Here is a 25,774-nt window from a genome sequence, read left to right as displayed (position 1 = left end):
GATATTCCCTTTGCCCAAAGGAAGGGCTCGAGGTAAAGCTGGGGGCATCCATTGGGGCAAATCTTCGGTGTAGTCTCCCATCGTTGTACCTACTAGTCCCCCATGTGGGTAGTTGTGTTGAGACGCCCGTCGTGGCTGTGGGCAAACAAGCAGGCTGCTGCGGGAGACGTCCGAGCCAAGTTTTATATTCATTCAGCTCTGAAAAGCATGGGTAAACACCAAAGCCATAGCCGGGAGTTTCCATTATGTAAAAATGGAGTTATGATAATCCCTTGGCTTCTTTCCCGCTCTTTGCTACATACACTCAACATCCCTGGAGAATCAAATGTAGCCTTCGCTGGGAAGAGATAGTACATGAGAGAACCTAATGCCCCACAGGACCGTGTGCTCAACTCACTTGACTGGCCAGCAGGCATGAGTAGCACCCAGAAATCCAGACTGTACATGCTTTCTCGAAAAGATGCGGTCATATTCCTAGTTTGTATCCGTATTACACGAGATGGCCTTTGCTATGATGCTGACGTGTCCACCGTATACTGCGCCGCACGGACTCAAGTGTCTATCTGTATATGTCGAGTCCGTGCCCTAGGAGCATCAGACTCGGTCAAGCAGACCCCCACTGTAGAAGTGGTATCCTACACTTTCAGTCTAGCTGAACGGCCGTATCCCCGCGCAACGCATATTTTTCGAGGCGGACAAAAAAAAAGGTCTGGTCCAAACAATGGCAGGCACCGATATGAATGAATACTCATACACTCAATGTGCCGGCCGGGATGAGTTCTGTGTCTGCAGCAATCAGGCTTGCCTCGCTTTTCTGCCTCTTCTTTCTTTCATTTTCCTCCCTCCATCCCGTCTATAAGCACGTTACACAAGGTTCACGTCAAGGCACGAGAGACCATTACAAGGTTTGGGGTCTACCTACTTCCAGCACGAACATACATACGATGCGGCATTCACCGCCATTCGTTCTAGTCTGCTCTATGACTTGACCACCTGGAAACAAGGTATTGTGAGTTAGAAAAGATTATGTCATTCGTAAGGACGACATTAAAAGTTCTACCAGGTTCTCAACCAGCCCTTCGTACCCAATGCCACAGGTATACGTTCCCTAGAACACAAGGCCAGCTTTACAATGGGGCCGTCTCGCTTTGACACCGTCCACCACGCCGAGCCGGACTCATTCCGGCAGATGCTTTCGGAGTTTGCTGCCGATAAATCCCCAAAGAAGATCAGCCTTGCAGGCGGTATGTTTTGGGATGAGGAGGGCAAAATTGCGAAAATGGATGTTGTGGAAAAGGTCAGACTCATATCCAGTACAAAGTACTCCCGTGGAAATGATTATAATGCGCTTTGATTGATGCAGAATTCAGGCCACGAAACAACTTGGACCGCATATTTGGGAAAGGCACGGCTACTTGCCCACGCAAGGTCATGCATCTTTCATCCGGCAAGCCCAGAATCTGGTCTTTAGCGAGCAATTGGTCCAGAGCTGTCTTTCGGGAATAGGCCCTAGACTAACCTCATTTCAAACGGTTGGAGGCACGGGGGCCAACCATCTGGGCACACTTTTCCTCGCACGAAATCTTCGGCCCCGGCGGGTCTGGATCCCACATCAGACGTGGGAGGGGCATTCTAGATTATGGCAGCGAGCTAGCGACTTTGGCTCTCGGGGCCAGGAGGCTCTCGAGCTCCGGTTTTACCCGTATCACGACGCAACGAATAATTGTCTTGACTTTCAAGGGATGATAGGCGTTCTAGAGCAGGAGTCGGAGCCGGATGATATTCTTCTGCTCCACGCTTGCGCACATAATCCAACGGGGATAGATCCCTCCAGAGAACAATGGGAAGCCATAGCAAATTTTTGTTCCGCCCGAAATATATTTCCTTTTTTTGACATGGCTTAGTATGTGTCTGCACTCCCGCCTTTTGTGTGATGGAGGGGAAGAGAGCTAACGTAAAGCACATGATAGTCAAGGCTTTGCATCCGGGTCTTTCGATGACGATGCCTGGGCTATTCGGCACTTTGTTCATGGTGGCCACGAGCTCTGTGTCGCGCAAACCTTTTCCAAGTCTATGTTTCTATATGGTGAGCGTCTCGGGGCTCTTCATCTGGTTACAGGCTCCACGGACGCCGCAGCACGCGCGCAAAGTCAGCTATCCCGTCTTCAAAGGGATGGGATCAGCTCCCCTCCAGCATTTGGGGCGAATGTCGCATCCGAGATTATGTCGAACCCAGAGCTTCGCGGTGAATGGCAAAGAGAGGTTGGGATGATTCACAAACGGGTGATGACAATAAGGAAGGCCCTGGTGGAAGAGCTCACCCGACTTGGGACTCCCGGAGAATGGGACTACATCGAAAAGCAGGTGAGCAGCCTTTCCTGAAGTGGTGACGACGGCTAATCGATCGTCACGTTATAGGTTGGCATGTTCACCTGCACAAACTTGACCTTAGAGCAGATAGACTTGTTGAAAACACGATATCACATCTACGTAAGACATTCAGGCCGCCTATCCATTGCAGCATGTAAGCTCTCGATTTGATATGCATGGAAGAAGCAATTGTACTGACATACAACAGTGGCGAATAGGGCGGCCGTAACGTATGTGGCCACAGCTCTGGATACAGTCGTCCGGGAAACATCCAAAAGCCACCGATGCAGAGTCACAATACCAGGCCTAGGACCTCGGGACATATCACTCAAAACGTCGGCTGCGGATGCACTTCCATCCCAGTCATAGAATCAGACTTTCTTTCTTTTCATATGCAAGCCACGTCAGATTCGAGAAACAAGGCTCAGAATACCTCGATCTTATTCGTTGACTCGTTGAGAGTATTGGTCCCCTAAATCCATTGCGATATCACGGATAAACAGGGAGATTAGGTCATATTGATATGCCCTTGTCCTCGAAGCTCATTATCTAGACAAGATGTAATGATCAAGATCAGACTCTGTTTCCTTTTGGGAATAGCGTGGCCTCGCAGCCTATCTGCGAGCCTCACCATTATCTTACACCTCTTCTTCCTTCTTCCATCTCCGCAGACTTAGTATCGCGTATTCAATGCACTTGTTTATTCACAAAATGACCGCTATGACACAAGACTTGACTACCAGTAGACTCCCATTTTCGTCCAAATAGTCATAGGTCGTTCATACTACCCAGCCAGCTATGAAAGGTACAGCCCATTATCACTTCATTAAAGCTTCTTCCTGTCGTACCTCATGCTATGCTTGGAGAGGACGGATAGGCAAAACTGATATCGCATCCGGGGACTCGATTTCATGGAGCCCATATGCTGCAAGTTGGATTGCAATACGCGACTGAAATGCCTCCACCCTCGAACTAAGAGTGACCAGGGTGGCATATTCGGCTGCTTTTGCCTTGCAGCACCCTGCATCATGTGGTCTCCACGCCAGGTATGAGGTTTCAAATTTCGGTCGACAAATTCCAGGAGCACGGGGTGATTTACGTGGTCGTCATCGTATGGGTTTATGGTTGATACGTCGAAAGAGGGCCTCGGCATTACCCGCGGAGAAAATAGGACTGACTTTCTTGCTGGGAAATGGGAGTTTCTTTTTATTTGTACGAAGTGCCATATGTTACTTGAATCACCGTCGAGGTATATTCCCAGGGCGCTTGCGTGCATAGTTTGGCTTCGTTCATTTCCAGGAACGGTTACCCAAGGGAAAAGATTTGGCGAGCCTTTTTCAACTCATCTACCACGCCCAGCAAAGCCACCACGTCGACAGCAACAAACGCCAACCCTTTGCCTTCCCCCGTCGCCCGCATCTTGTCAGGAGGGCCCACTGCAAACCCTGCAGCCGGTTTGTTATGTTTCTTCATGATGGTCTTGAATTTTGCCACTGTCTCCTTCCACTCAGGCTCGGTCAGGGACACCCCAGACTCCCAGCGGAGTCCCATCGAGACTCGGCAGTCGATGGTTCCAAGCCATACAGCGTCAATCTCGGGGACCTCGGACAAGATGGCATCCAGGTTGCTCAATCCCTCCAGGGTCTCGATTTGGATCACGACAGCCGCTTGCTCATTTTGGTTTTCATGGACGCTTTTGGATCGATCGATCGGAGTATCTGTAATCCCCTGCATCAAACGATAAGGGGGAGCCGAACGTGTGCCACCGTATTTCGGGCCGTACTTCGTACTGGCCATAATGGACTTGGCTTCAGAAACCGTATTCACCTGCGGCACAACAATGCTAGCCCCGGTATCCAGCGCGAACCCAATCGTGGCATGGTCATGGCCGGGGATGCTGCCAACTTATTAGCATGTGAGGCACAGAGTAGACGCGGGGTTCGTAGGATGCTGAGTACCGGACGAATGGGATTGTCCGCCCTTCACTCATGAAGGCGATCTCATGGACCATCTAGAGCGAAACAGATCAGTGGGCGATTAATGCTGACCGCGGGATGGTTGATTATGCAATTGGATACACACCGTCGTCATCGTTTCGACATTGCACGCAGAGTGTTCCCAATCGATGCAGATCGCGTCGAACCCAAGAGGTGCGGTGAACCTAGCGATTTCAACCGTGCTAAACCCGAGTTTCAGGCCGGCCAGAGGGGGGATCAGTCCTGCTTGAGCATCGCGCAGTGCCTGGCGAACGCGATGCGGTTGAAGGAGCGACGGCGCCCGATATACGGCCATGCCCAGGTGGTGGTCTTGACAAGCACTCATGGTGATCCCGTTTGTGGAGAGGAGCTCAATAGCGGTGATCAGTTTGCCTGCGATATCCCAAATTTAAAGGGAAAGATTTTTATTTCAATTATAGCGCCCCTTGGATAATAGTTGGGCGACCTGTGTTTGCTGGCTGCATACGTATCAGGTGCGCCATCTCAGATTCTGGTGCACATGATGTACTTGTGCAAGATACTTCAAAGTTGCGTTATTGCATCGTCCGTTGATGCGCCACCGCAACTGATCGGCATGGATCCTGTATTCTATGGAAGACACAGCACGGTGTCCTCTGTCAATTTGTGCCCTGTCGCTTGTAATGCATTAGCACAGGAAGAAATGGCCAGGTTAGTGGGGTCAGTTAATGTATGCATAGATCGTGTATATCACTGCCAAAGTGGCTCACCGCAACTTAACTTCCCCACCTGTTAAGGTATGTGGCATTCGGAATTACTTGTGGCTCTTGCGACTCTCAGTAAATATGTAAGTCACTGTTCAGTTCATCATTGTAACATGTATGCTTGCTAATGCCTAAGAGCCCGAATAGCTATTCGCAACTAGCTTGGCTGCATTATGTTGCGTCATGTTATTTAATAGAACAATTTATGTAACTGGATAGGTCTCATACACAACACGTCACTGTCTGGCTACCGAGATTATATGTATATAAAGGTGAGTTGTATTGGACGTATTGCATACATCAATAATTTTACTGAAATTCTGCAAATGAATATATGTCTTTGAATTCTTTATATACATTACCTCTATTCTTTCCTGTTTCTTTGTTGGTCTTTTGCTATCAACACCCTATTATCCCTCAGGAGCTAAGGCATCAAAAGCAGGAATCAAGACGAACCAGTTATCTCCTACCAGAAGCCTTGTCCTCGAAGAGAAAGAAAAATGAAATATCTAGCCGACGATGACTTCCACTCAACCGCTCATTTATATCAAGATGCCTACGCAAATGACCCGGTGGTGTTCGCGTTTATCGATCGAGCTCTGCGTTACTTGGCCCCGCAATCATATATCTTAGATGTCGGCTGCGGAACTGGTAAGCCCGTGGCTGTGCGTCTAGCAGCTGCTGGCCATCAGATAGAAGGCCTTGACAAATCGCCCACGATGATCGACTTTATTCGGGAAAACGTACCCAGTGGCAAATTTCAAGTCGCAGATATGTGCACCTATGAACGTTCCGGCGGAGAAGGGACCCTGGATGCGGTCTTCAACGTTCGTGCTCTCTTCCGCAATAAGCGGAATATCATTGAAATGTGCGTTGGGAACTGGGCAAAATGGCTCAAAAGAGGAGGTCTCTTATGCATGGTCGTCCTCGCCGCGGATGATTACAACCCCGCCAAGGTCAAACAGTACGATGAGGATGGTCACAGTGCAAGGGTGGAACGGCGGTTTATGGGCGATCTTATAGAGTGTATTCTTTTTTCTCGCGTTGGTTGGAAGCATCTCTTGAATGCAAACGGTCTTGATATCTTGGATGAAAAGATGGAGATTTTTCTGCCGCCAGAAAATGTCGATTCTGACGAGGCGGCGCAGTATTGTTTCATTGCTAGGAAGTTGTAATCATGGCAATAAAAACTAATGGGTTTTTAACTTACAGTATTAACAGATAATTTTGCACAGTCGTCTACGGCCATGTAACGTACACTGGAGAAATTTCATCGAGTTGGTTCCAAGGGCAAACCATCCCCGATAAACGATGCCTATCATTGGCTCCATAATTATACCAGTAGCATAGAGGCCGCTGCTAATCTGATCAGTCTGAGTAGGTTGCACCAAATCCGCATTTGGGGTCAACACTTTGCTAACCACGGCCAGACCCGCAAATTGTACGTGAGGTTGCAGTTAGCCATGGCTGGCCGGAAAATGACCATAAGCTCGCCCGGCATGCCGCCCCAGTGAAAGGCTTCACGAACATGCAGGGGAAGCGTGGCATTGAAGGATGTAATCAGTACCCCGGACACAAAACTGCTATATATGCCACCAATGAAATTTGGTTTGCGGAAAATAGATCGGTAAAAGCTCGGGGCTGAGTGTTTTTCTGCGGTCAAAGCTGGTTCATCTTGTTCGCTGGTAAGAAACGGGGCTCCCTCAGAATCAGAGTCCAGATCGATTTCCTCTGTGCGGTCTGGTATCATGTTAGCGAATGCAAATTGCATCTATTCCGGCAAAGATCAGCCTTCCAAGCGGCGGGACTCCACAGACCGGTTTCCTTCTGATCGGGTTTCTCCACCATTAGCAGACGGAAGACAACGTCGATGCTTAAAATGCAAAACGCGCTAGAGCAAGCCGCCCAGTAACCAACCGCTTGAAGTAACATTCCGGACAACATCGGACCAAGAGAGAAGCCCACAGAGGTAGCAATCGAGACCATAGCATAGGCCTTTCCTATGTGTTGGATTGGAACATTATTTGCTACTGTTGTGGTTCCCACTATCCACATAATGCTACTAGCGATGGCCTGCACGATTCGGGTCCCGAATAGACAGAAAACTAGTCCAGACTATTAGCTGTTCGAAGCGACCTTAAAGCAGGAATCTGGGTGAGGACATACGGGAATTCCCAAAAGCTGTCAACAAAGTATTGACAAAAGAAATTGCCAGCGCCCACAATAACCAGCTCCGCTTGGAGGAAGACTTATCCGCAAAATGTGCCATGGGAATACGTACGAAGACATTGATCGCCGCAGTGACAGCCAACAGCTGGGAGCTGGCGCTCTGGGTAACGGATGCATCTAAGCCCAATCGATCTTCAATCATGAAGGGAAGGATAGGAACGATAAAGCTATCGAGAAAGGTATCTAACTCAATAGTACACAGAGATGTTAGTCCAAGAGTGCCAGTAATCTGATCGTATACTCGGGATGTGATCACCAGTCAAAAGGGCTATTGCCATCGCACTAAGAATGAACCATGTCGAGGACCGCCAGTTGCAGCCCCAAGCGTTGTCGCGCGCGGACAGGGCCATTTTGTAGCATGAAGCGCGTCCACCGTCTTTGGCACAAGGTAGTTAGTAGGGTTGAGATTGGGATTAGGAGAGGGTAGGGTTGATCTGTTTTGGTCGACATGACTAAGTGGCGTCCAGTTAGCCCGAAAAGATTGCAAACCGTATTAAGGCTCGCACTGCTTCTAGATTCGGCATCTAGTTCTGATCATTTAACAGTGACTTTCCGCTTTGAAAGAAGGATATATTCCCTCGGTAAGTGTAGATATATTACAGTATTCTTGTCTGGTGTACGGTCTACTTCTGATATTAAAAGAGAAAGTATTCTACAGTCTCTCTTACTTGTCCCGTCTATATATATATTGATCTGTCTTAGCAATATTAATTTGATAAAGATATCTATCAAGTCTTGCTATACTAGTCTGGAGTTAGGTCTAGCGCCAGTAGTAGCTCCAAGCCAGTCACGAGTGCCCATATACTTTAGTTCTAGAATACGATATAGATAGACTGGTGCTAGTTATCGTAATTCTAGGAGTCCCTAAGCTTAAAAATATCAGTAAATTAAGAGACATTTAGATTAAAATTGTATCGGTCGGGATATTCCAGAGGAGAGTATGGGTGGTGGCTAAAGCCCAGCCATTGCACATCTCTGGAGGCCCCCTTTTCGAGAGGTAATTGGAAGGTACAGTGTACCTATATATCCTTGCCAATTTCAAAATGAGGCCCCATCGATCTGAGGCTCTGGACAATCCAGTTCGGTGAAAGAAATGTGGAGAGGAGAAGATACGGAGCACTGTAATTGTCAGAATTCAAATCATGGGAAGAGAGGGAAGAGAGATAGAAAGTGGGGTAAGGATAGCGTGCCCCGGAAATAATTTTCCATAAGCCAAATTGTCAGTGTGATATTATCTGGGGGTTCAGTCAAAAATGTAATGTCCTTTTTTGATACATGGACGAGCTCCAGTGACATTTTTCTTTGAAAAAAGACACTACCCGAAATTCAACGGTAAACCGCTTGGAGTACGAGGTCATTCAAACAAAGTCCAAACAAAGTTCGAAAATTTCACCCTTTGCGAGATACTGGTGGCAAACCTTGGCGACATTTAGAGCAAGTAGTCGACCGGACGTCCGTCACCCCATTATTTCCATCGCTATGTTGTAGTCTCGGCTTATTTGCAGGAGCGTGAGTGAAATCAGACGCAGCATAATTTTGGCAAATAAACTCTAGAACTGCCCTTGGGTCGCTGCTCTCAATTACCAGCCCATGTTGGCTTGTGATCATAATGAGTTTTCCCAAGACAGCAAATTCGAGCTTCAACACTGACGCTATAAACTATCGACTTGAGTGAGACCTGTAAATAATACAAGCCCAAATATTCCAACACTAATAGATCAACGTCCATGGTTATGATAACGACGTTGTTTGCCACGAGCTGATACATGACATTTTTTCCTCGGGTCGATATCTCGAGACTGACCTGTAAGAGTTTGATGGCTTCCATAATGTAAAGGGAAGAGATCAAAAATCCTTGGACGCAAAATCCAGTCACTTGAAGACGTTCTGTTATTTGATAAGCTTTATTCCACTGATGGTTTTGGAAATATGCCGAACCGAACATCGTGATCGAAGGAGAAGGAAGAAGGGCGATTGTGTCGGCGACAATGAGATAAAGGACATAACGAAGACGTTTCTCGTCATGCAGGACTAGATACAGTCGAGAATATAGGACTAGTGACTGAATCGGCACCATCGCGTAAAATCCAATGTGCGAGATTGTCAGAGCTAGCCAGAGAGGATCGATCAAGTAAAAATAAAGCGAAGCGCCAATTGTAGTGGGAACAACACCAAAAACACTTGATACTAGTAATGACCAGAAATAGAGCCCGCGATATTGTTTGAAATTCAGGAAAATGAGAATAATGAGTTCAAGTGCATTGTAAAGAGCAATGACGAGTAAAGCTCCAACAATGATCTTCACCGAAAGAGAACTTGTTTCAATGCCGTTAACAAATCCGGCGGGAATATCACTTAGACTGGCCATGAAGCAGGTAACGTTGTGCGCCTGCGGATGCTGAACTGAATCATCTGAATTAGGAAACAAAATATCATGGCGTGCCTCGGTATACTCATATCTGTGCCTAGCCGGTCCTGACTTGATTTCAACGCCGCAAATCCCTTAGCCTCTAATGTTCGGATCTCGTGGATGAGTGGCATTCAACAAGGATTGAACATGGTAAGCTCTTGTAGTCACACTATCATAGAATGGGACAATGAACTCCAAAGGAAATCATGGAAATGATTAGATCCCCGAGTCTGGTTACTTGACTTTTGCCATCGACGAGGTCATGTGCTCAGATGCGGGGGTTGCTATTAAAACTTTCTATGATGGGCCGCACCATGCTAAAGACGAATCATTACCTCTGAATGTACGGAACCAAAGTTGGGCAGCCAAAGGGTATTTATTAGAAAAAAGAATTTCTTGGTAAGGGCAAGGGTGGAAGACACTGTTGAGTCAAGAATGTGTTTGCTATTGGTGGTTCTAGTCTTCTGATTGGCAATCGACTGGCATGGTATGCAAGTTTACCGTACCATGCTGATAATCTCAAACCATCCACCAGCCCCTGGAAGTAAGATACTGGGTATTTTTGATTCTCTTTCAATTTTCCTGTGTATATACCTGCACGCGCTTGAGACTTTTATCCATTTTCATCACGTTGAGATATTTGTCCCGCTTTCGATGTAATCTTCGCATTCGATATCTATTCATGTCATCTACGAGAAATAATTCTTGCATTCCGGGAACACCTATCTTTCCATTATCTATTTTTCCACCATCTCGACATCTTGTTTTGAAGACGAGCCTCTCCAATCATCTACGATCACACCATCCGCAGCAACATTCGCCATGTTATGAAGCCCAAGCTCATCAGCTATGCGTTCGCGACGAAGTCGATCCTCAGCGCTAACCTCGTCTGCGAAAACGGCATCAATCTCTTCCAGCGATAAACCTTTTAGTTCCGGCAAAATAAAATAAACCCAGACCACGCCGAGAACACAGAAACACAAGAAAACAATGAATGTCTTGTAGCCAATGTTTGCGATCATCACAGGCGTAACTTGTGCGACAGCGAAATTCATAATCCAGTTCACTGCAGATCCAATAGCGACTCCTTTGGCGCGTATATCAAGTGATGACGACTCCGCAGTAACGATCCAGCCCACTGGCCCGTAAGGCATGGCATAGTTGACCACAATCCAGTAAATGAAGAAGATGGCCGCGTCGCCGGCGCTTTTGTGCTCTGCGAAGTTACCCCCATAAGTAGCAATAAGGGCGGCAACAATGGCGTGGGCTATGCCCATATTGACCAAGCTCCAAGCAAGCATTGGTTTGCGACCGACTTTATCTACTAAAAGCGTACCGGGAATCGTAAAGACGAACATCAGGATACCCACTACTCCAGTAGCAAGTAATCCAATGCTTCCGCCCGAAAGACCAACCTGAGCGAACACGGTTGGAGCATAGTAAATGATTGCATTAATCCCTGTTCAAGTTAGCTAGGGGGTGACACAATTCCATGTTAGTTATAGAAATTTCTGACTCACCTGACCATTGACCAAAGGCTTGAACGCCAGCGCCTAGGCCAACCCGATGTAGCAGTACTTTTGTTGTAAAGATCCGTTTATATTCGAGCAACTCAGTACGCCAAGTCTTCTCTTCATTTCCGTAGCGCATTCGAGAAGTTTCACGATTTACATAGGCTTCAACTTTGAGTGACCGGTATTCATACTGAACTTCAGGAGAGCTTGTGGCTTGATTCCGAAGCCGCGCCAGAACGACAAGACTTTCCTCTTCTTTGCCGACCAGCATAAGCCATCGAGGTGAGTACGGGAGAAACCACGAGCCAATACAAAGAATAATGGCAGGCACAAGCTGGATTGCGAGTTGGATTCTCCAAGCCGCACTAGATTGCTGTGGGTAGGTAGTTCCACCGACATAATTTGTGCCGTAACCGATCCAATATGATATCATTATGCCGACTTTTTAAATGTCAGCGGTAACTCTGGATATGATGATCTTGGAAATCACGTACAACAAATTGCTACTTGCTGTAAACCAACAAGAGTACCTCTGATCGAGGCCGGGGCGAGCTCAGCGTTGAACATGGGCACAACGACGGAAAGACCCCCGACACCCATACCCGCAAACCAACGACCGGCTGAAAAAAAGTCAGTCTCTCGGTGGACCCTGATGATAGTAGTTGCCACTTGCAGTAAATGAAAGCGACGTCGTCGGTCGCGCCAACCTGGAGGGCAACTCCCAGCATGAAGACGATACACCAGGCTGAAATTGACAGCTATTATGAATTAGAGGCGGCGTATGAATATTTTGTTAAGCGGTGACTCGCCTTCCTCGAGTATTTGTCTGCAAGCGGACTGCTACTCAAAGCTCCGACCATAGCACCAAGTTCTAAATACATATGCTGTCAGGTGTCTGATCACAATGTGGTGTTTCTCAATTGAGGTAACTAAGATTCCTGTGAGAAGTCCTTTGGTAGAAGAATTGTTAAGCTAACATCAAATTAATTGCCAAATGTGAGTTCCTATGGGCTTGGTAACTGACCGTAGCTGAAAAGCGATGTTCGAAATCAGCCATAACTTGGACTTGGCCGAACACACCCTGGACGAAAGATAGTGTTGGTAAACGCACGACTTCAGAATGAGAAAACCCATCATGTGACATACCTGGTTGTAACCGTAGAGGACACCACCGAGAGAAGCAAATAAGGCAAATCCTAAGCATTTCTTATTTTGTATCAAGCCATGCAACCCAGTAGGAGTGCTAGTAACCTCGGCGAGGCCAGTGACAGAGCTCCGCCTCATTGTGTCTTGAGTATTTGCTGAAATTCTAGGATAAAAGGAATTTATCATGCAAAATGTGCATCATCGTTATGGCAAAACCGGGGAGACCACGTTCTTTTGAATGGGCAATGATTGTAAGTACTCACCCCACAACCCAATACCCCACAATTACAGGTCGACTCTTGCCCATTTTGAGTAAGATAGCCGGGATGACAAAAAGTCCGACCACAAGTTCCGGTACCTGACCGCGCTGCCTATCATGAAACTCTCCCCAGTATGATGTGTGCAGGACTAAATTTTGAGTAATGGTACTTGCCAGCCAATTTGAACGACACAGGATGGAAATGCCTTGAATTAATATTGATGGACATGCGTATCCAGGGCAAAGGTTGCTTACTTCACTGCAGTCCTCATGAGAGCAGGATCCAAGGCAATAAGAAAGCTGGTTCATGAGCGTTTGTCCTCGGACAAAGTGTCAACCCTGATCGCTCGGAAAGTGGCCGCCATGGTATGACACCATGCGAAAGTACCTGGAGTTACCAAGTCATTCCGACAATAAGGAAAGCCATTCCAAGGGCATCTAAGCTAGTCCAGGATCCGGGCCCCCAGACCCGCCAAAGTGGATTAGGGAAAGGCTGTGAGAACTGTGGCCAAATTATTCTCATTCCCGCGGATCGAAAGTAAGGGTGCCACCTCGGGAAACTGTCACCCCAGTACTGGACAAGTGGACGGCGAATCAATCCACTTTCTGTCTCACCGGCCCGTCTGATACCTCCGAACTAAGTCGCTGAACAAGGCTTAGTTACCGAGCGCAGTAATGCCCGGTCGGGTGTTCGCTTGCCCGGCACAGCGGAATTCCGCGGCGGGACTCCACCACGCTCTTGATGGAGAAATCCAGAACTCCGGGGACTATTATGACTGTCAGATCCTCTGGATTTTGTGGTCGCTTGCTTCCGTTGAACGTTTACCGAGAGGATTCGTGCGGATTGCCAAGATACGTTAGACTGGGTGGGTCAAGGAATGGAAAGAACGCAAGCTAATTCCATTTGTGGCGATATTGGCGATGGCCAGTTTACTCTTTCTTTTCGACGTTCAATGTCTTCCAAATAAGGCTCGAAAGAATATTTCTCGATAGCTATTTCGCACTCGTATTCTCAAGAAAACCAACGATGTTGAATACCTAGCCTGTAGCTCTTTTCATACATTCCTTGGCAAGGTAACGCCAGAGTGCTTTTCTTCCAGCTCCCACGTGAATTCTTCTGTAGTTTCTCGATTATAGCTGCGAGACGAAATTTACTGTGGAACAGCTGGCGCCAAAAGTATAAATTGGAAAGCTGTTCAGTCTGGTAGAGCCTGTGTCGACGCCGCTGGGTGATATCTCGAGACAAGACGCAGCCAAAATGACTGGAGCCTTGCGATCTTGATAAATGGACTACGCGAACTATCCTGATTTACGATCAGGTGAACTGAGACTAGAGTAACCGGAGAGCTTTTTTGAGGCAATATAAATTGTATAAGTAGGTATAAACCTTAATCTCAGAGCGCAGTTTATGCTTCAAAGGAATAGCCGAAAAGAGCTTGGTGGGCCCAACTTGACACATGGGTTCAATGTACCAGACTATAACTCTGGAATCAGCAAGCGTCCTGGCCGTGAGGTTGGTTGATTATGTTGAAGGAACCGTGCCTTGAATCCCTCCTAGCTTATTGGATCTAAGGAGTACAAGGTAGCGAATGAAGCGAGATGTGACGAACCTGGCCGCTGTTGCCTGAGTCACCTGATACGTCACGTGTCTAGACACCAGCTCATGTACGATAGTTGTGATGAGAGCACTATCAAAAATATCTTGGGAGTGGCGGATGGCACTTTCTGTACTTAGACATCGATTCCTGAACAAGGTGACTACTTTATTTAGCTCTTTCATAATTGCCTTCCTCTCTTTTGTCTCAGGCTCAGTCCATTTCCTGTGGTAATCCATTCAATACCTCAATCAAACTAAACATGCACTATACACTACCCTAAGACTGTATGAGAGCTGATGGATTTGTAGGTGATGGGAACACAGTGATCGTTACCAATACCTGCATCCAAGCTTTCACTATTAGTAGCCTTGTTCACTTAAGTGTCAGACTGCCGTGCGAACTTTGCATGTAAGCACTAGAATAAAAGCCGCCAAACTTCAATTTGATCCAGGATACTGATTTTCGGGGAAAGTTGGGTAAACACGCATCCATGGTAGTCGCTACTCAAAGCAGGTTAAATTACCTCCGGTCAAACGCATCGCTTATGGCGATACAGACTGGGATTCCGAAATTTTCATGTATCACACGTAGCACAATTAAAGTCAGATTGCCACAGTGTCAAGTTTTCGTTATTGGGAATGTTGGATTGGGTGGAGTTGAATTTGGTTCATGCCTCAGGCATCTTAGCTTAGTGGTCGAAGTTCATTGCGGGACAAAGCTTACCTCCCTCACTTCCATCACCACCATCATCAACATCTTTTGTTACCTCTTACCTTATTCCCACTAATTTTGCAAATGGTTAAGTTTCCCGCATAAATCGCCCTACCAGAGTCATCTAAGACTTGCTCTTCCTCTTAAGGCTGGTTTCGACGTCAACCTAATCAGGGGCAAGGCGCGTCTACTAATCCTTTGTCAGATTTCTTCAAGTATGGCAACACTAGAAGAACGTCATCCGGAGTTGTTTCGCCCTGTGAAGAACAAGTCTCCTCGCGGGAGGCAACGAACAGTGCCAATGGAATGTCTCTGCTTGGGTTTTAATCGGACAGGTACAGCATGTATGCTCATCTACCTTATCACAACTCGTGAAGCCTGCACCGCCAGATATCGTACTGACTGAAGCCTGGGCGGCTTAGCAATGTGCAGCGCACTCGAGACCCTTGGCCTATCATGTTGGCATTCTACTCAGTTCATGTCTACACGGTTTGGTGATATCGAGATGTGGCAAGAAGCAGTAGATCGGAAGTTCTTTGGAGCAGGGCCGAAATTCGGTCGCGCGGAGTTCGACCAGCTGCTGCATGACTACGGAGCTGTATCATCCGACACGCCGGCTATTGCATTCGCCGATGACCTGATTGAAGCATATCCGGAGGCAAAGGTCGTTCTTGTCGAGAGAGACATTGACTCCTGGTACGAGAGCTGGATGAATAGCGTGATCAAGAACACGTACGACCCGTTTGTCACGATCATATATCACGTCGATCGCTTTTTCACCCATCCCCTTGGGAGAATCCACAAGACTACCTTCCAGGGCTGGCTGGGGATCTGCAACCCTGAAGATGCCCGTCATAAAAGCAAGGCAAAATACAGAGAACACTACGATCTCGTTCGGAAAATGACTCCCAAGGACAGGCTCCTAGAATACAACCTTTCAGATGGATGGGAGCCACTGTGTAAGTTCCTGGGAAGGCCAGTACCCGATAAGTCCTTTCCTCATCTCAATGAGAAGAAATGGCTGGATGAAAAGATTCAGTTATCCCTTGTACGGGGAATGAAACGCCTGATGAAGAAGATCATCATTTGTCTCTTGGGTCCACTGATTGCGGCTAGCCTAGTGTACTATGTGGTCTGAGGGGATGTGTCGGTATTATTAGGCCTATTGTCGGTCTATACAGCCTACTTTATTTATTCCCCAGGCTTTTCACGACCCTCCGTCCTATTTAGTCCTCTAGCTAGTGTGCACTGCTCCGTGTAATATACTTAGGTATACATTTGATAGCTTTACTGTTAGGACAATCTCCTGAGGGCATCCTGATACGATAAGGATACGAGTAAAAAATGTGAAATATGCCTAATATTGATATGATGATATTCAGACTAATCGCTGGTCATCTCTCTTGAAGAACGTGGGAAGGCCTTGGTCACCCTTAGGCAGGAATTCGGCAACTTTCGACCCTCAATACGGGCAGCACTCTTGACTACGCTGTTACTCGGACTTGCCTATGGAGCCGATTCTGACATGACTGACTTTGGTCAGCAACACTTGTTTGCCGCCAAGAAATTGATTCGAAATCTTGTCAAAGATACGTCGGCATTCTCGAACAATGACTGCCATTCATTCCTGTGTTTGGGAATATACCTCTACTGGGATATGTCTACTGCATTTCTCGTTCACCCAGATGAACAACAGCAGTTGGACACCATTGAGATATCCATCGCAGTGCATAAAATGGGAAATTGGCATCATCCGATGTACGGCTCCTGCACTGAGCTTCTCTTCATTCTCGCTAATGTGGCACGTTACGATCGCCTTTTATTGGAATCGGAGCAACGCAATTTGACCCAAGAAACCGGCTTGGAAAGGGGACTATGCGAGTGGGCTGCAACACCTCCAACCATTGTTCTTGGGCATTTATATGAGGCTTGGCGTACGATAGGTTTTGTATTTCTTTATACCGTCAGCGGATGGAATCCGTCCTTTCAAAACCCTGATCTGGTCAACCATGATCTGGAATCATTGATCTCACATTATGCCCGTGAGTCTATCTGGCACCTTGTGAAAATCCCTGTATCTTCAAATAATCTGAACTACCAATCTCTTTCAAGATGATTGAGGCAGAATATCACGAAAAAGTAAAATTAAAATCCCTGTTATTCAACGAAACTACTAGTATGATTTTTCTCTGTAAATCTGTTGGGTGATTGAGAATATCCTTCATAGTAACTAATGATTCACCAAGGGTATATAGCAAAAACTGATAGCTAGTCATGATATTGTGGGAACTCCTAGGCTAGCTTGAAATAATTCATCTCTGTTATTTCACGGTCATTGAACTCAGTCCCATTTCCTCGCATCGCATTATGATCTTCCTCTGTATATCTTCTGGGTATGCGCTGTTGAATTCAACAATCTCCCAGTTTCGACCTGTTGACGAATATTCGGCTTCAAGAAGACGACCAGATACCTTTTTCTTTCAACGGCAAGGTCGGGGCGTATTGGACATGAATGGAACTAGCGGAAGGCCAGAAAAATCTTCAGATACATGTTCATCTTGAACAGGGCGACAACGAGTGGCAAATGCCCATATCACCTCCTATCAGGACTAGGCGAGATGCAAGAAAGGATCTTTTGTCATTGAATACGACTTTTTCGATCTTTGCAAATAGCTCCTTCGATGTAGTTCCCAGTGATTTGAGCTTTTCGGAATCAACTTTGAGAATGATCCAGCTTGTATATGTCTCCAATGGAGAGAATGCGTCCAAGATGGGGAAGTCATTTTCGATGCAGAGTGCTAGAATTTCAGGTGCCATCATGTCGGCAGTTACATGCTAGTCTGATTAGGACTCCGAGTCGGTTTCAAACTTTTTCGAATATTCTACTTATCGATTCATCTGTGAGCTTTCCGGGGACGAATACAGGCATTATGTCACCATCACGATAAGTAATTGCATCCACATTATACACTGGAATGTGGCGCGGTGCTGTGTTGAATAAATGGCCGAAGTACTCTCCAAATGGGCCTTCGGGTGCTGTCTCGATAGTTGAAAATGTCCCTTCGAAAACAATCTCACTGGTCGCTGGGACAAGCATATTGTTCATCTCGCACTAACATAATCACATTCTGACACTCCGTCTGGAATAGGCAGACCAGCTGCGATGATGGCCGCCGGTGGCACGCCCAGAGCGAGTGCCACGGAGCATCCTTGCCTTCCTTCCACGTTTCTCGAATTTGCCAAATATGTTGAGGTTGAATACAAAGGCCGACAAGCTTCTTTTTGTCGTTCACCATTGCTCGGGCAATCGACCAGTTGGTCCATGATCCATCCGGCGACTGCAAAATATGCATCCCATAGGTTTGTACGTACTTGCCCCCGTCGTTCTGGTGGAGCAATGGAGCTGGAAGTTGAGTCAAATCAATATCGTCTCCAAATAGCTGGTTTTCCTTTCATGGTCCATTTCCCGGGTATGTGATGCCGTGATCTTGGAGGATTTTGCATTCAATAGCTTGTCGTTCATTTCTTTCCTTGAGGCGTTGGCTGGTGATCCAAGTCCAATTGCAATACGCTCACAATGAGATTCTGGGTCTTGACGCAAAATTTGAACGTTTGAAGTCATTTTCTAAAGACCTTGTCGTGCGCCATTAACATTATGGAACAAGGGGACTTTGGCATTTCGTTCACTTACAAGGCGAGCAATCCCTTCTATCTCTAGGCGAGGATTGGCTTCGTGATGGATATCTACCAGATTACCTTTTTCTCTCAGTGTATTGAGAAATAATCGGAACTCTGTCGTAGGATTCGAAAGTCTTAACCCTTGGTACGACCTTCGCCAGGTGGTGCCTGCTAAAGCCTTTATTGCCCTCCAAGAGGTGAGGCTATTCCCAATTTTGATGCTCTAAATGCTTGCTTGGGTATACGATTCACCTCGAATAGAAAGATAAACAGGATCATCCTTTTTTCCCGTTCTATTTCCCCATCTCTCTGCTTTGCTGTTGATCTGAATTATTATAGTCAGCTATTCCGACCGATTATTGTTATGGACTCCACGTGGAGCCTAGCTAGACATAGTTTCGGACTTTTGAATATTCCTCCTCAATGGCTACAAACTTCAAGAATCAATGATTTGAAGTGTTGTGCAGCACTCTATTCATCACGAATCTCTCCAGGATCAACCCCATGCATAATAGGAGTGCCACCTATTACCTCCATCTCTGCCCACTGCCGTCACGGTCATTAGACCCAAGCAGTCAGGTCAAAATAAATAACACATCCTCTATGAACGGAACACGGTGGCATTCTTCACAGTCCTACGTCCATCGCCCGCAGAGTATTGTGGTTAGCGTTACAGGCGCAACTGGAACCATATTTGCCGTGCGCCTCCTTGAGCGACTACGGGAATTGAATATCGAAACACATTTAGTCATGTCTGAGTGGGCCTCCGTCGCTCTTAAATAGATTTCAAAGACACCAAATTCCGTGATGTTGTAACATTCAGCTATGCGGCCCGAGATCTTGCTGCTCCTATTTCCAGTGGTCCATTTCTCCACGACGGCATGATAATTATCCCATGCGGCATGAAAACTCTGGAAGCAGTTCGTGTAGGGTTTTGCGATGATCTGATTTCTCGGGTGGCAGATTTTTCCCTGAAGGAAGGGAGGAAATTGATGATGGTGGTTCGAGAAACCCCGTTAAGTGAGATCCATCTGGATAAAATGTTAGCTCTGAGAAGAGTCGGCGCAATCATTTTCCCCCCGGTACCTGCATTCTACACCAAACCGACCACCGGGGTAGATGACTTGATTTATCAAATTGTTGGACGGTTATTGGAAATTCTCAATATTCATACTCAGGGATTTAAGAGATGGAGCTGTGAGAATGTTGACCGAGGCAGTTCGTGGCTCCACACTGTATTCGAGTCAACTCAATCTCTCCTGGATTTATCGACTCGGAACAGACCCGAGTGGTCTGTGATCGCAAAAGCGCTGAAGACTCCGCAATAATGGACACCGCACCCCCTCTTGGCTCATTTTGGAAATTTCAACGATTGAAATGGAGCAGTCATTTATTCCCTGGGTGATGCATCTGCTTATATTACGGAGTACTGGGACCGATATTGCTGTCACGGGTGGCCTACACATCGGAAGAATTGAAACTTGATACTTCTAGTGCCTATAAAATTGAGAGTCGGAAGAGCCGATCAACACGATGAACCATAAAAGCACCACTCTAGAAAATCATTTTTCTACTCAATTATGATACTTATAAAACATGCCTTGCATGGATTGCATTCATTGTCAATTCCAGTAGCCATTGGGCTCTTATGGGGTTTGAGAAACAAATCAATACTATCCTAGGACGTAGATAGAGCTGGTAATTGTGCACAATATCGAATTGAAATGACAACCTGAACGTTATTATCATCCCAGATCACCTGGATAATAATGATTTTCAATTATTGTATGAAGTACGCCCTTAACTAAAGAGTGATCGAAAGGCCTTCAAGCACTGGCTGCTGGTCACACTCTAGACTACTACTACTAGTAGTAGTAGTAGTAGTAGTAGTAGTAGTAGTAGTAGTAGTAGTAGTAGTAGTAGTAGTAATATAGAAGCAGGAAACTAGAATACAAGCCAGTTTCTGGGAAATTATGGTGATAAGCTTACGTTTCATATAGCAGCTAGAGCCTTTACCCCTGCGAAGCGCTGAAACTTCGAGCAGTAGTAAACATACAATTCCAAGGTTGTTTAAGGAACCATCATTCTTCGAACGTTGACATTGTATTCTATTCGCCAGAGATCATCAAATCGTTTACAAAGGTAAGGAAATCAAATGTATCGCACGCAAGAGACGCTGGCTGTTTTCGTGCCGAAAAAAACCGAGCTTTTCTATGGGTTGGCATCCCGCTGTACCACCTGATCTAAGAGATTTGGCACTGCTGAAACCCCGCCCACGACTTGATGTTGTTTCCGCACTGACTCTGGAGTGCCAGCTTGTAGCTCACCCGAAGGCGAAGTCACTGTAATACCCGCTTGGCGAGCCTGGTGCATCATCCACAATCCCGTGAATACCTCGCAAAGGCGGAAGCAAGATTCAAACCCGGCCTCTCCAAATGCACTAAAAACGCTCTGACACCAGTCGAACTTTTTCCGGTTGCCGGAATCTACGGCCGCAGACTTGCAGGCCTGACAAAGAGAAAATGTTGCCGAGTGCATACCCCATGCTTTCATGTCGTCCTGTGCATGGTAAGGCATTGCTCGGGCGATCTGATCGCCCCAGTAGCTTGAGATCAGATAATCTTGATCGCCAAACTGATCATCAATATCTGGCGTGAATGGATCTATATAGTAGACGCGAACAAGGTTCCGGGCACGAGATATCACCACATGCATGATACTGAGCAACGTCCAATACATGATATGGATTTTTCCACTGTCAAGAGAGTGGAATCGGTAGGCGGTACCAAATAGATTGTCTGTCGGAGGAATTCGTGTGGTCAAAACCTCTCCTAAGGCGCATTCTTCTGGACCCCGCCTGACATTGCTGGCATACCATGCTGTCACCTTCTCCCGATGTGCAAGGCATTTACGGAGCAGCATGCGACATATTCTGTGGTTTGGGGGCCTAGCCATTCTCACTGCATTGGATATTGGGGCGAAATTAGCGTAAAGACGAAGGAGCTCCACATTTGGGTTGCCTTCACTTGGCTGGGTGATATAGTCGAATTCTTCTTGGTTAATGTTAATTCCTTGGGCGGACATTACCTAGAAGTTACTAGTATTAGCTGAGGGGCCTCTATATCTCCTTCCAACGATTTTGAAGTGAAATGCCGGCGTACCAAGCGCTGCTTCTGGTATTCATGATATATCGTGTGAACCAGGGGGGCTTTGGCCTAGCCGGTGGCGGTAATGGTTAAGAATCGCGTTGGTCCCCACGATGTGGGCGATCCATGCATGGAGATCAGTTGGACAGTAATATGTCTGGAAGATAAGTTAGACCAAATACTACTAGTATGGATCAGAGAATTTGAAGCATTGGGGGCAAATCTGCTCACCTCGATTTCCTGAAAGAGAACGGTGCAATAAATGATGTCATCAGAATAAATGTCTCGGGTAATCATGCTCCCCATTTTCTTAATGGCGGAATTGTAAAGTTGAACACCATATTTGAGTAGACCCGCATCTTTATTCCGTTTCCCCAGCCAGGCACAAGCCAATGCGGCCAGTGACTTTTCCAACATCTCGCTTTTCCTGGGAATCGCGGAGAAATTGGACGCAAGATAGTACCAGAGGTCCACACTGGACCTCGCATCCGCCTGAACTGGGAAGAATACATTGAAATATGATGAGAAGATCTGTTCACGTCTGGAAGGGCCCGAAGTTATGCCCGGTGGTAGGACGGATCGCCCCTGGTTAACAGATGGGAGTGCGACTCGCTGGATCATTTCTTGCGATCTCACAGCTGCGGAATAAATCACAAACTTCTGATCTTTCTCATAACCAGGGCATTTTATACCATACTTAATGCAGCGCAAACATTCTGGTTTTTGCTCGTCACACTTTTGCTGGCTGTTAGCGTCTTCTCAACAACGATCGGATCGGAGTAGCCCACCTTGACACGTCTTTTCTTGCATGTCCGACAGCCTTTAGATTGCCAAGGTGTGCCCCCCATTGCACCTTTCTCGGGATATAAATTACTCAGATGCTCAAGTTCTGTGGATCGAGTTGAGGGCGATCTGGTGTGGTGGCGGGGGCTGAAGGATTTAAGGGGGTGCAGAGCCAAGGAGTGTTTGACAGTTGGGAAATTGTTTGGGCAGAATTCTTGGCCCCCACACGTCTACATGGCCCCCTGTCTCTTGCATGAGGTCGAGTCGGAAAGAAATTACAATCTCTTTGCTCCCCGTAACTAGTGAGATCAACCACGACCGATCCAATTCGGTTTCTCAGTGGTGTGCCAACCCGAGATAAAATCTCCTTTGATTTCTCTTCTCAAGGGACAATAGTAGTACTTATGTACGCTGGGGATAACTTCTATACTAATAGCACGTACTTTCCCTCTAGACAGATCATTCTCGAGCACTCCTGGGTACGGTATAACTACCTCCCAACAGAGCTCAACTCTCACTGCCAGTGCCAATGACATATCCATCTATGTGACAACAAAGATCTTGACATCGGTAAAGAAAAGTCCATCGAACATCCATAGATGGGTTTTTCTGCGGCTACCTGCTGCCAGTCTTATGATTCGATTGTGACAATATCTTAGAGTTCGATCTCGACATCAGAGCTCGAGTCACTCAATCATCGAGCGAACTTGAGTCAAGAGGCATGCCAAGGGAACAGCACGTTGCAAACTCATGATCGGGTATATTCCGGCAACACTACGGAGAATACTCCGTACAGAGTACTATGTACCCTCTTGAGTTAAATCTCCTGCACGAAAAAACAAAGGAATTAACTTCGGAAGGAGGGGTACAAACCGGCTTGGCTGGCCTTGGCTAGCCCCGCACTGTCGAAGGACAAGATGAATAATTCACAAGGCTACTGTACTACTCCGTATGTCGGTCCAGACCTTTCCAGAGCGGCTAGGCGAATCATATTCATTTTTGGGATCCAATTGATCGCTCGGTGTGGTATGTACCATCCCATCATGATGGTATTCCATGACTGAAACGGTAGCATCTTATCTTATCACCCAGGGACATCTCCTCATTCCATTTCATGCATTGAAATTTGGACATTACAATGATACCCCTCCTTGTCGCTGCCCAACGGATCCACAGGGTAGCCCGACAAGCGATGGATCCACATTTCCAACACGCTAGGGTAGGTAACCATCTACAATCCCTTCTCTTGTATGATAACTGCCACTATACCCGCACATCACCCCTGCTGGTTTAGACTGGCGATGTCGATATTTGAAATGAGGCATAAATGAAGAAGAATATGGAAACGAAATCTCCTAGTATCTATATTCAATAATATTAAGATTGTTTTGTTGTTACTAAGACCACAAAATGTTGAGCCTCGCTAGTCCTCGCTTCCTTTTGACTGGTGGCTCTGGGCTGTTTCTCGCACTTTCAATGAATGGTCGAATTGGAATATCCTCCAAAGGGAGAATTTTGGTTTTCATGAACAGCTTGTAGCCAGCATATACCATAACAAAAAGAGGCAAATTGATGTAGGAGGAGATGAAGGTTTCTGTACTCCATCTCCCCTTCATGAAGGTGGTAAACCCACCAGTGAAGAGAAGAAGAACAAATATCAATAAAGATACCCAGGTGGTGAATGGTTGAAAAGGTGCTGCCCATGGCAGTTCCTGGTGCCGATCAATCCCCTGCTTTTGACAACCGTATACGAAGCGCAGATAGACTATGCAAATGCATATAAAGTTGACAAGCGTGGATATCGAGACAATACTCTGCATCCAGGAAAATACGTTACTAGCAGAGCTCGAAAGAGTCATATAGCCTAGTCCCATGAAAAGCCCATATAACATAACTGCCACGTAAGGTATCCCAAAACGACTCGTCCGTTTGAATATTGCGGGCGCATGGCCATGAACAGCCATTCCGAACAGAATCCGAGACCCACCAAGCATGTTGGAATTTCCAGACGACCATGCGGAAGTTAAGACAACTGCATTGATGACCGATGGGAACACTTTTATTCCTGCATTGCGAGCTGCAATGACAAATGGGGACTGTGAGGCGGTGTTGGTAGAGTTCAAAAGGCTCGGGTCGTCAGAGGGTACAACCAATCCAACCATGAAAATCGTCAGAACGTAAAAGATAAGAATTCGGAAGAATATTCGCCTCGCTGCCATTGGAATAGCTGTGCGGGGATTTTTTGTCTCGGCGGCGGCCACAGTGATATTCTCAATCCCTGAATAAGCGTAGAGAGCGTTGTCGAAGGTTTTCCAGAAGCCAAGAAAACGACCTAGCGAGCCAGGTACACCGAGATATTGGACCATTGGGCCTGGTTTAACCCAGTAGCTGAATCCAATAGCAGTATGGTTCGGACCACCACCACAAGTAACCACCAATGCCATTATATTGATCGCAACAATCAACATAATTTTAAGTATAGAGAAGCAGAACTCTAACTCTCCATAAACTCGAACAAAAACAAGAGCAGTCATAACCATCAATAGACCGAAGATGGTAATCCAGATGGCATTGTTCACCGTTGCCCAGAACTCCACAATCACTGCAGCGGCGACAAGCTCAGCTGGGATGGAGACGAGATAGGAATATATTTGATTCCACCCATTAGCAAATGCTAAAGCCGGATCACAAAATAGTTCTGCATATCGGATCACACCCCCATTGAGTGGAACGAGCGCACCCATTTCACCCACGGCGAAAATGACGCTGGAAACACTGAGGCCGACGATCGAATACGCCATGAAAGCGCCCAATGGTCCAGCCGCTGCAATTGCCTGACCAGAACTGAGAAAAAGACCAGTACCAATTGTCCCTGCTAAGGCAATCATCTGAATATGTCGTTGATGAAGTCCTTGTTTGAAAATTTGAATCTCTTCGAGTTGGGCACTGGCCATTTCGATATCCCCGCGATTTTCCTTTTCGCCGTAACGAAAGATCGTGCATTCTCCATGGTCGCTGTTAATTGCGTTCTCCGCAGGCAAAGTAGATAACTTGGAGTTGACCTGAACAGATTCCATGATGGGCGTGTCATACCAAGTCAAAAGCATAACAACAAAATTCATGCGGCTTTTGTATGTGCCGTTTTTGCTTTTTTTTTGCTTTTTTTCAATCTTCCGCATCTGTATTTTTGCTTCGAGTAGCTCGTTTCAGT

The 25,774-nt window shown here is 46.6% G+C and overlaps 13 protein-coding genes across 13 annotated transcripts; 5 read left to right on the top strand and 8 right to left on the bottom strand.

Annotated features, from left to right (window-relative positions):
* Window positions 1-1,132: 1,132 nt before the first annotated feature.
* N7533_009914 (uncharacterized protein) lies at window positions 1,133-2,739 on the top strand (the record flags this gene model as incomplete). Its single annotated transcript, XM_057106564.1, has 5 exons — window positions 1,133-1,297; window positions 1,371-1,903; window positions 1,971-2,364; window positions 2,419-2,524; window positions 2,579-2,739. The coding sequence occupies 5 exons, from the start codon at window positions 1,133-1,135 to the stop codon at window positions 2,737-2,739; spliced, it is 1,359 nt and encodes a 452-aa protein (XP_056958013.1).
* A 936-nt stretch (window positions 2,740-3,675) lies between these two features.
* Window positions 3,676-4,692, bottom strand: N7533_009913 (HpcH/HpaI aldolase family protein; the record flags this gene model as incomplete). Its single annotated transcript, XM_057106563.1, has 3 exons — window positions 3,676-4,267; window positions 4,329-4,381; window positions 4,453-4,692. The coding sequence occupies 3 exons, from the start codon at window positions 4,690-4,692 to the stop codon at window positions 3,676-3,678; spliced, it is 885 nt and encodes a 294-aa protein (XP_056958012.1).
* Window positions 4,693-5,589: 897 nt separating this feature from the next.
* N7533_009912 (class I SAM-dependent methyltransferase) lies at window positions 5,590-6,264 on the top strand (the record flags this gene model as incomplete). Its single annotated transcript, XM_057106562.1, has 1 exon — window positions 5,590-6,264. The coding sequence occupies one exon, from the start codon at window positions 5,590-5,592 to the stop codon at window positions 6,262-6,264; it is 675 nt and encodes a 224-aa protein (XP_056958011.1).
* Window positions 6,265-6,494: 230 nt separating this feature from the next.
* N7533_009911 (major facilitator superfamily domain-containing protein) lies at window positions 6,495-7,460 on the bottom strand (the record flags this gene model as incomplete). Its single annotated transcript, XM_057106561.1, has 3 exons — window positions 6,495-6,829; window positions 6,907-7,194; window positions 7,256-7,460. 3 exons carry the CDS (start codon window positions 7,458-7,460, stop codon window positions 6,495-6,497), a joined length of 828 nt encoding a protein of 275 aa, XP_056958010.1.
* A 1,434-nt stretch (window positions 7,461-8,894) lies between these two features.
* On the bottom strand, window positions 8,895-9,686 carry N7533_009910 (uncharacterized protein; the record flags this gene model as incomplete). The annotated part of the gene is made up of 1 exon (XM_057106560.1): window positions 8,895-9,686. The coding sequence occupies one exon, from the start codon at window positions 9,684-9,686 to the stop codon at window positions 8,895-8,897; it is 792 nt and encodes a 263-aa protein (XP_056958009.1).
* A 779-nt stretch (window positions 9,687-10,465) lies between these two features.
* On the bottom strand, window positions 10,466-12,526 carry N7533_009909 (galactose transporter; the record flags this gene model as incomplete). The annotated part of the gene is made up of 6 exons (XM_057106559.1): window positions 10,466-11,187; window positions 11,249-11,683; window positions 11,737-11,891; window positions 11,950-11,987; window positions 12,267-12,323; window positions 12,389-12,526. 6 exons carry the CDS (start codon window positions 12,524-12,526, stop codon window positions 10,466-10,468), a joined length of 1,545 nt encoding a protein of 514 aa, XP_056958008.1.
* A 2,854-nt stretch (window positions 12,527-15,380) lies between these two features.
* Window positions 15,381-16,094, top strand: N7533_009908 (sulfotransferase family protein; the record flags this gene model as incomplete). The annotated part of the gene is made up of 1 exon (XM_057106558.1): window positions 15,381-16,094. The coding sequence occupies one exon, from the start codon at window positions 15,381-15,383 to the stop codon at window positions 16,092-16,094; it is 714 nt and encodes a 237-aa protein (XP_056958007.1).
* A 387-nt stretch (window positions 16,095-16,481) lies between these two features.
* Window positions 16,482-17,072, top strand: N7533_009907 (uncharacterized protein; the record flags this gene model as incomplete). The annotated part of the gene is made up of 1 exon (XM_057106557.1): window positions 16,482-17,072. One exon carries the CDS (start codon window positions 16,482-16,484, stop codon window positions 17,070-17,072), a length of 591 nt encoding a protein of 196 aa, XP_056958006.1.
* A 205-nt stretch (window positions 17,073-17,277) lies between these two features.
* N7533_009906 (uncharacterized protein) lies at window positions 17,278-17,776 on the bottom strand (the record flags this gene model as incomplete). Its single annotated transcript, XM_057106556.1, has 3 exons — window positions 17,278-17,387; window positions 17,428-17,495; window positions 17,532-17,776. 3 exons carry the CDS (start codon window positions 17,774-17,776, stop codon window positions 17,278-17,280), a joined length of 423 nt encoding a protein of 140 aa, XP_056958005.1.
* Window positions 17,777-17,819: 43 nt separating this feature from the next.
* Window positions 17,820-18,309, bottom strand: N7533_009905 (UbiD family decarboxylase; the record flags this gene model as incomplete). The annotated part of the gene is given in 2 exon segments (XM_057106555.1): window positions 17,820-18,068; window positions 18,082-18,309. 2 exon segments carry the CDS (start codon window positions 18,307-18,309, stop codon window positions 17,820-17,822), a joined length of 477 nt encoding a protein of 158 aa, XP_056958004.1.
* A 928-nt stretch (window positions 18,310-19,237) lies between these two features.
* Window positions 19,238-19,962, top strand: N7533_009904 (UbiX family flavin prenyltransferase; the record flags this gene model as incomplete). Its single annotated transcript, XM_057106554.1, has 2 exons — window positions 19,238-19,392; window positions 19,458-19,962. The coding sequence occupies 2 exons, from the start codon at window positions 19,238-19,240 to the stop codon at window positions 19,960-19,962; spliced, it is 660 nt and encodes a 219-aa protein (XP_056958003.1).
* An 883-nt stretch (window positions 19,963-20,845) lies between these two features.
* N7533_009903 (uncharacterized protein) lies at window positions 20,846-22,401 on the bottom strand (the record flags this gene model as incomplete). Its single annotated transcript, XM_057106553.1, has 3 exons — window positions 20,846-21,721; window positions 21,796-21,849; window positions 22,012-22,401. 3 exons carry the CDS (start codon window positions 22,399-22,401, stop codon window positions 20,846-20,848), a joined length of 1,320 nt encoding a protein of 439 aa, XP_056958002.1.
* A 1,559-nt stretch (window positions 22,402-23,960) lies between these two features.
* On the bottom strand, window positions 23,961-25,640 carry N7533_009902 (uncharacterized protein; the record flags this gene model as incomplete). Its single annotated transcript, XM_057106552.1, has 1 exon — window positions 23,961-25,640. The coding sequence occupies one exon, from the start codon at window positions 25,638-25,640 to the stop codon at window positions 23,961-23,963; it is 1,680 nt and encodes a 559-aa protein (XP_056958001.1).
* Between the last annotated feature and the right edge of the window lie 134 nt (window positions 25,641-25,774).

This window comes from Penicillium manginii (assembly GCF_028828005.1).
Source record: "Penicillium manginii strain IBT 31320 chromosome Unknown utg000006l:1.0-4164085.0:1.0-4166146.0, whole genome shotgun sequence".
Lineage (NCBI taxonomy): Eukaryota > Fungi > Ascomycota > Eurotiomycetes > Eurotiales > Aspergillaceae > Penicillium > Penicillium manginii.
Note: the sequence above shows the minus strand (reverse complement) of the source record. Positions and strands in the feature narration are given on the sequence as shown.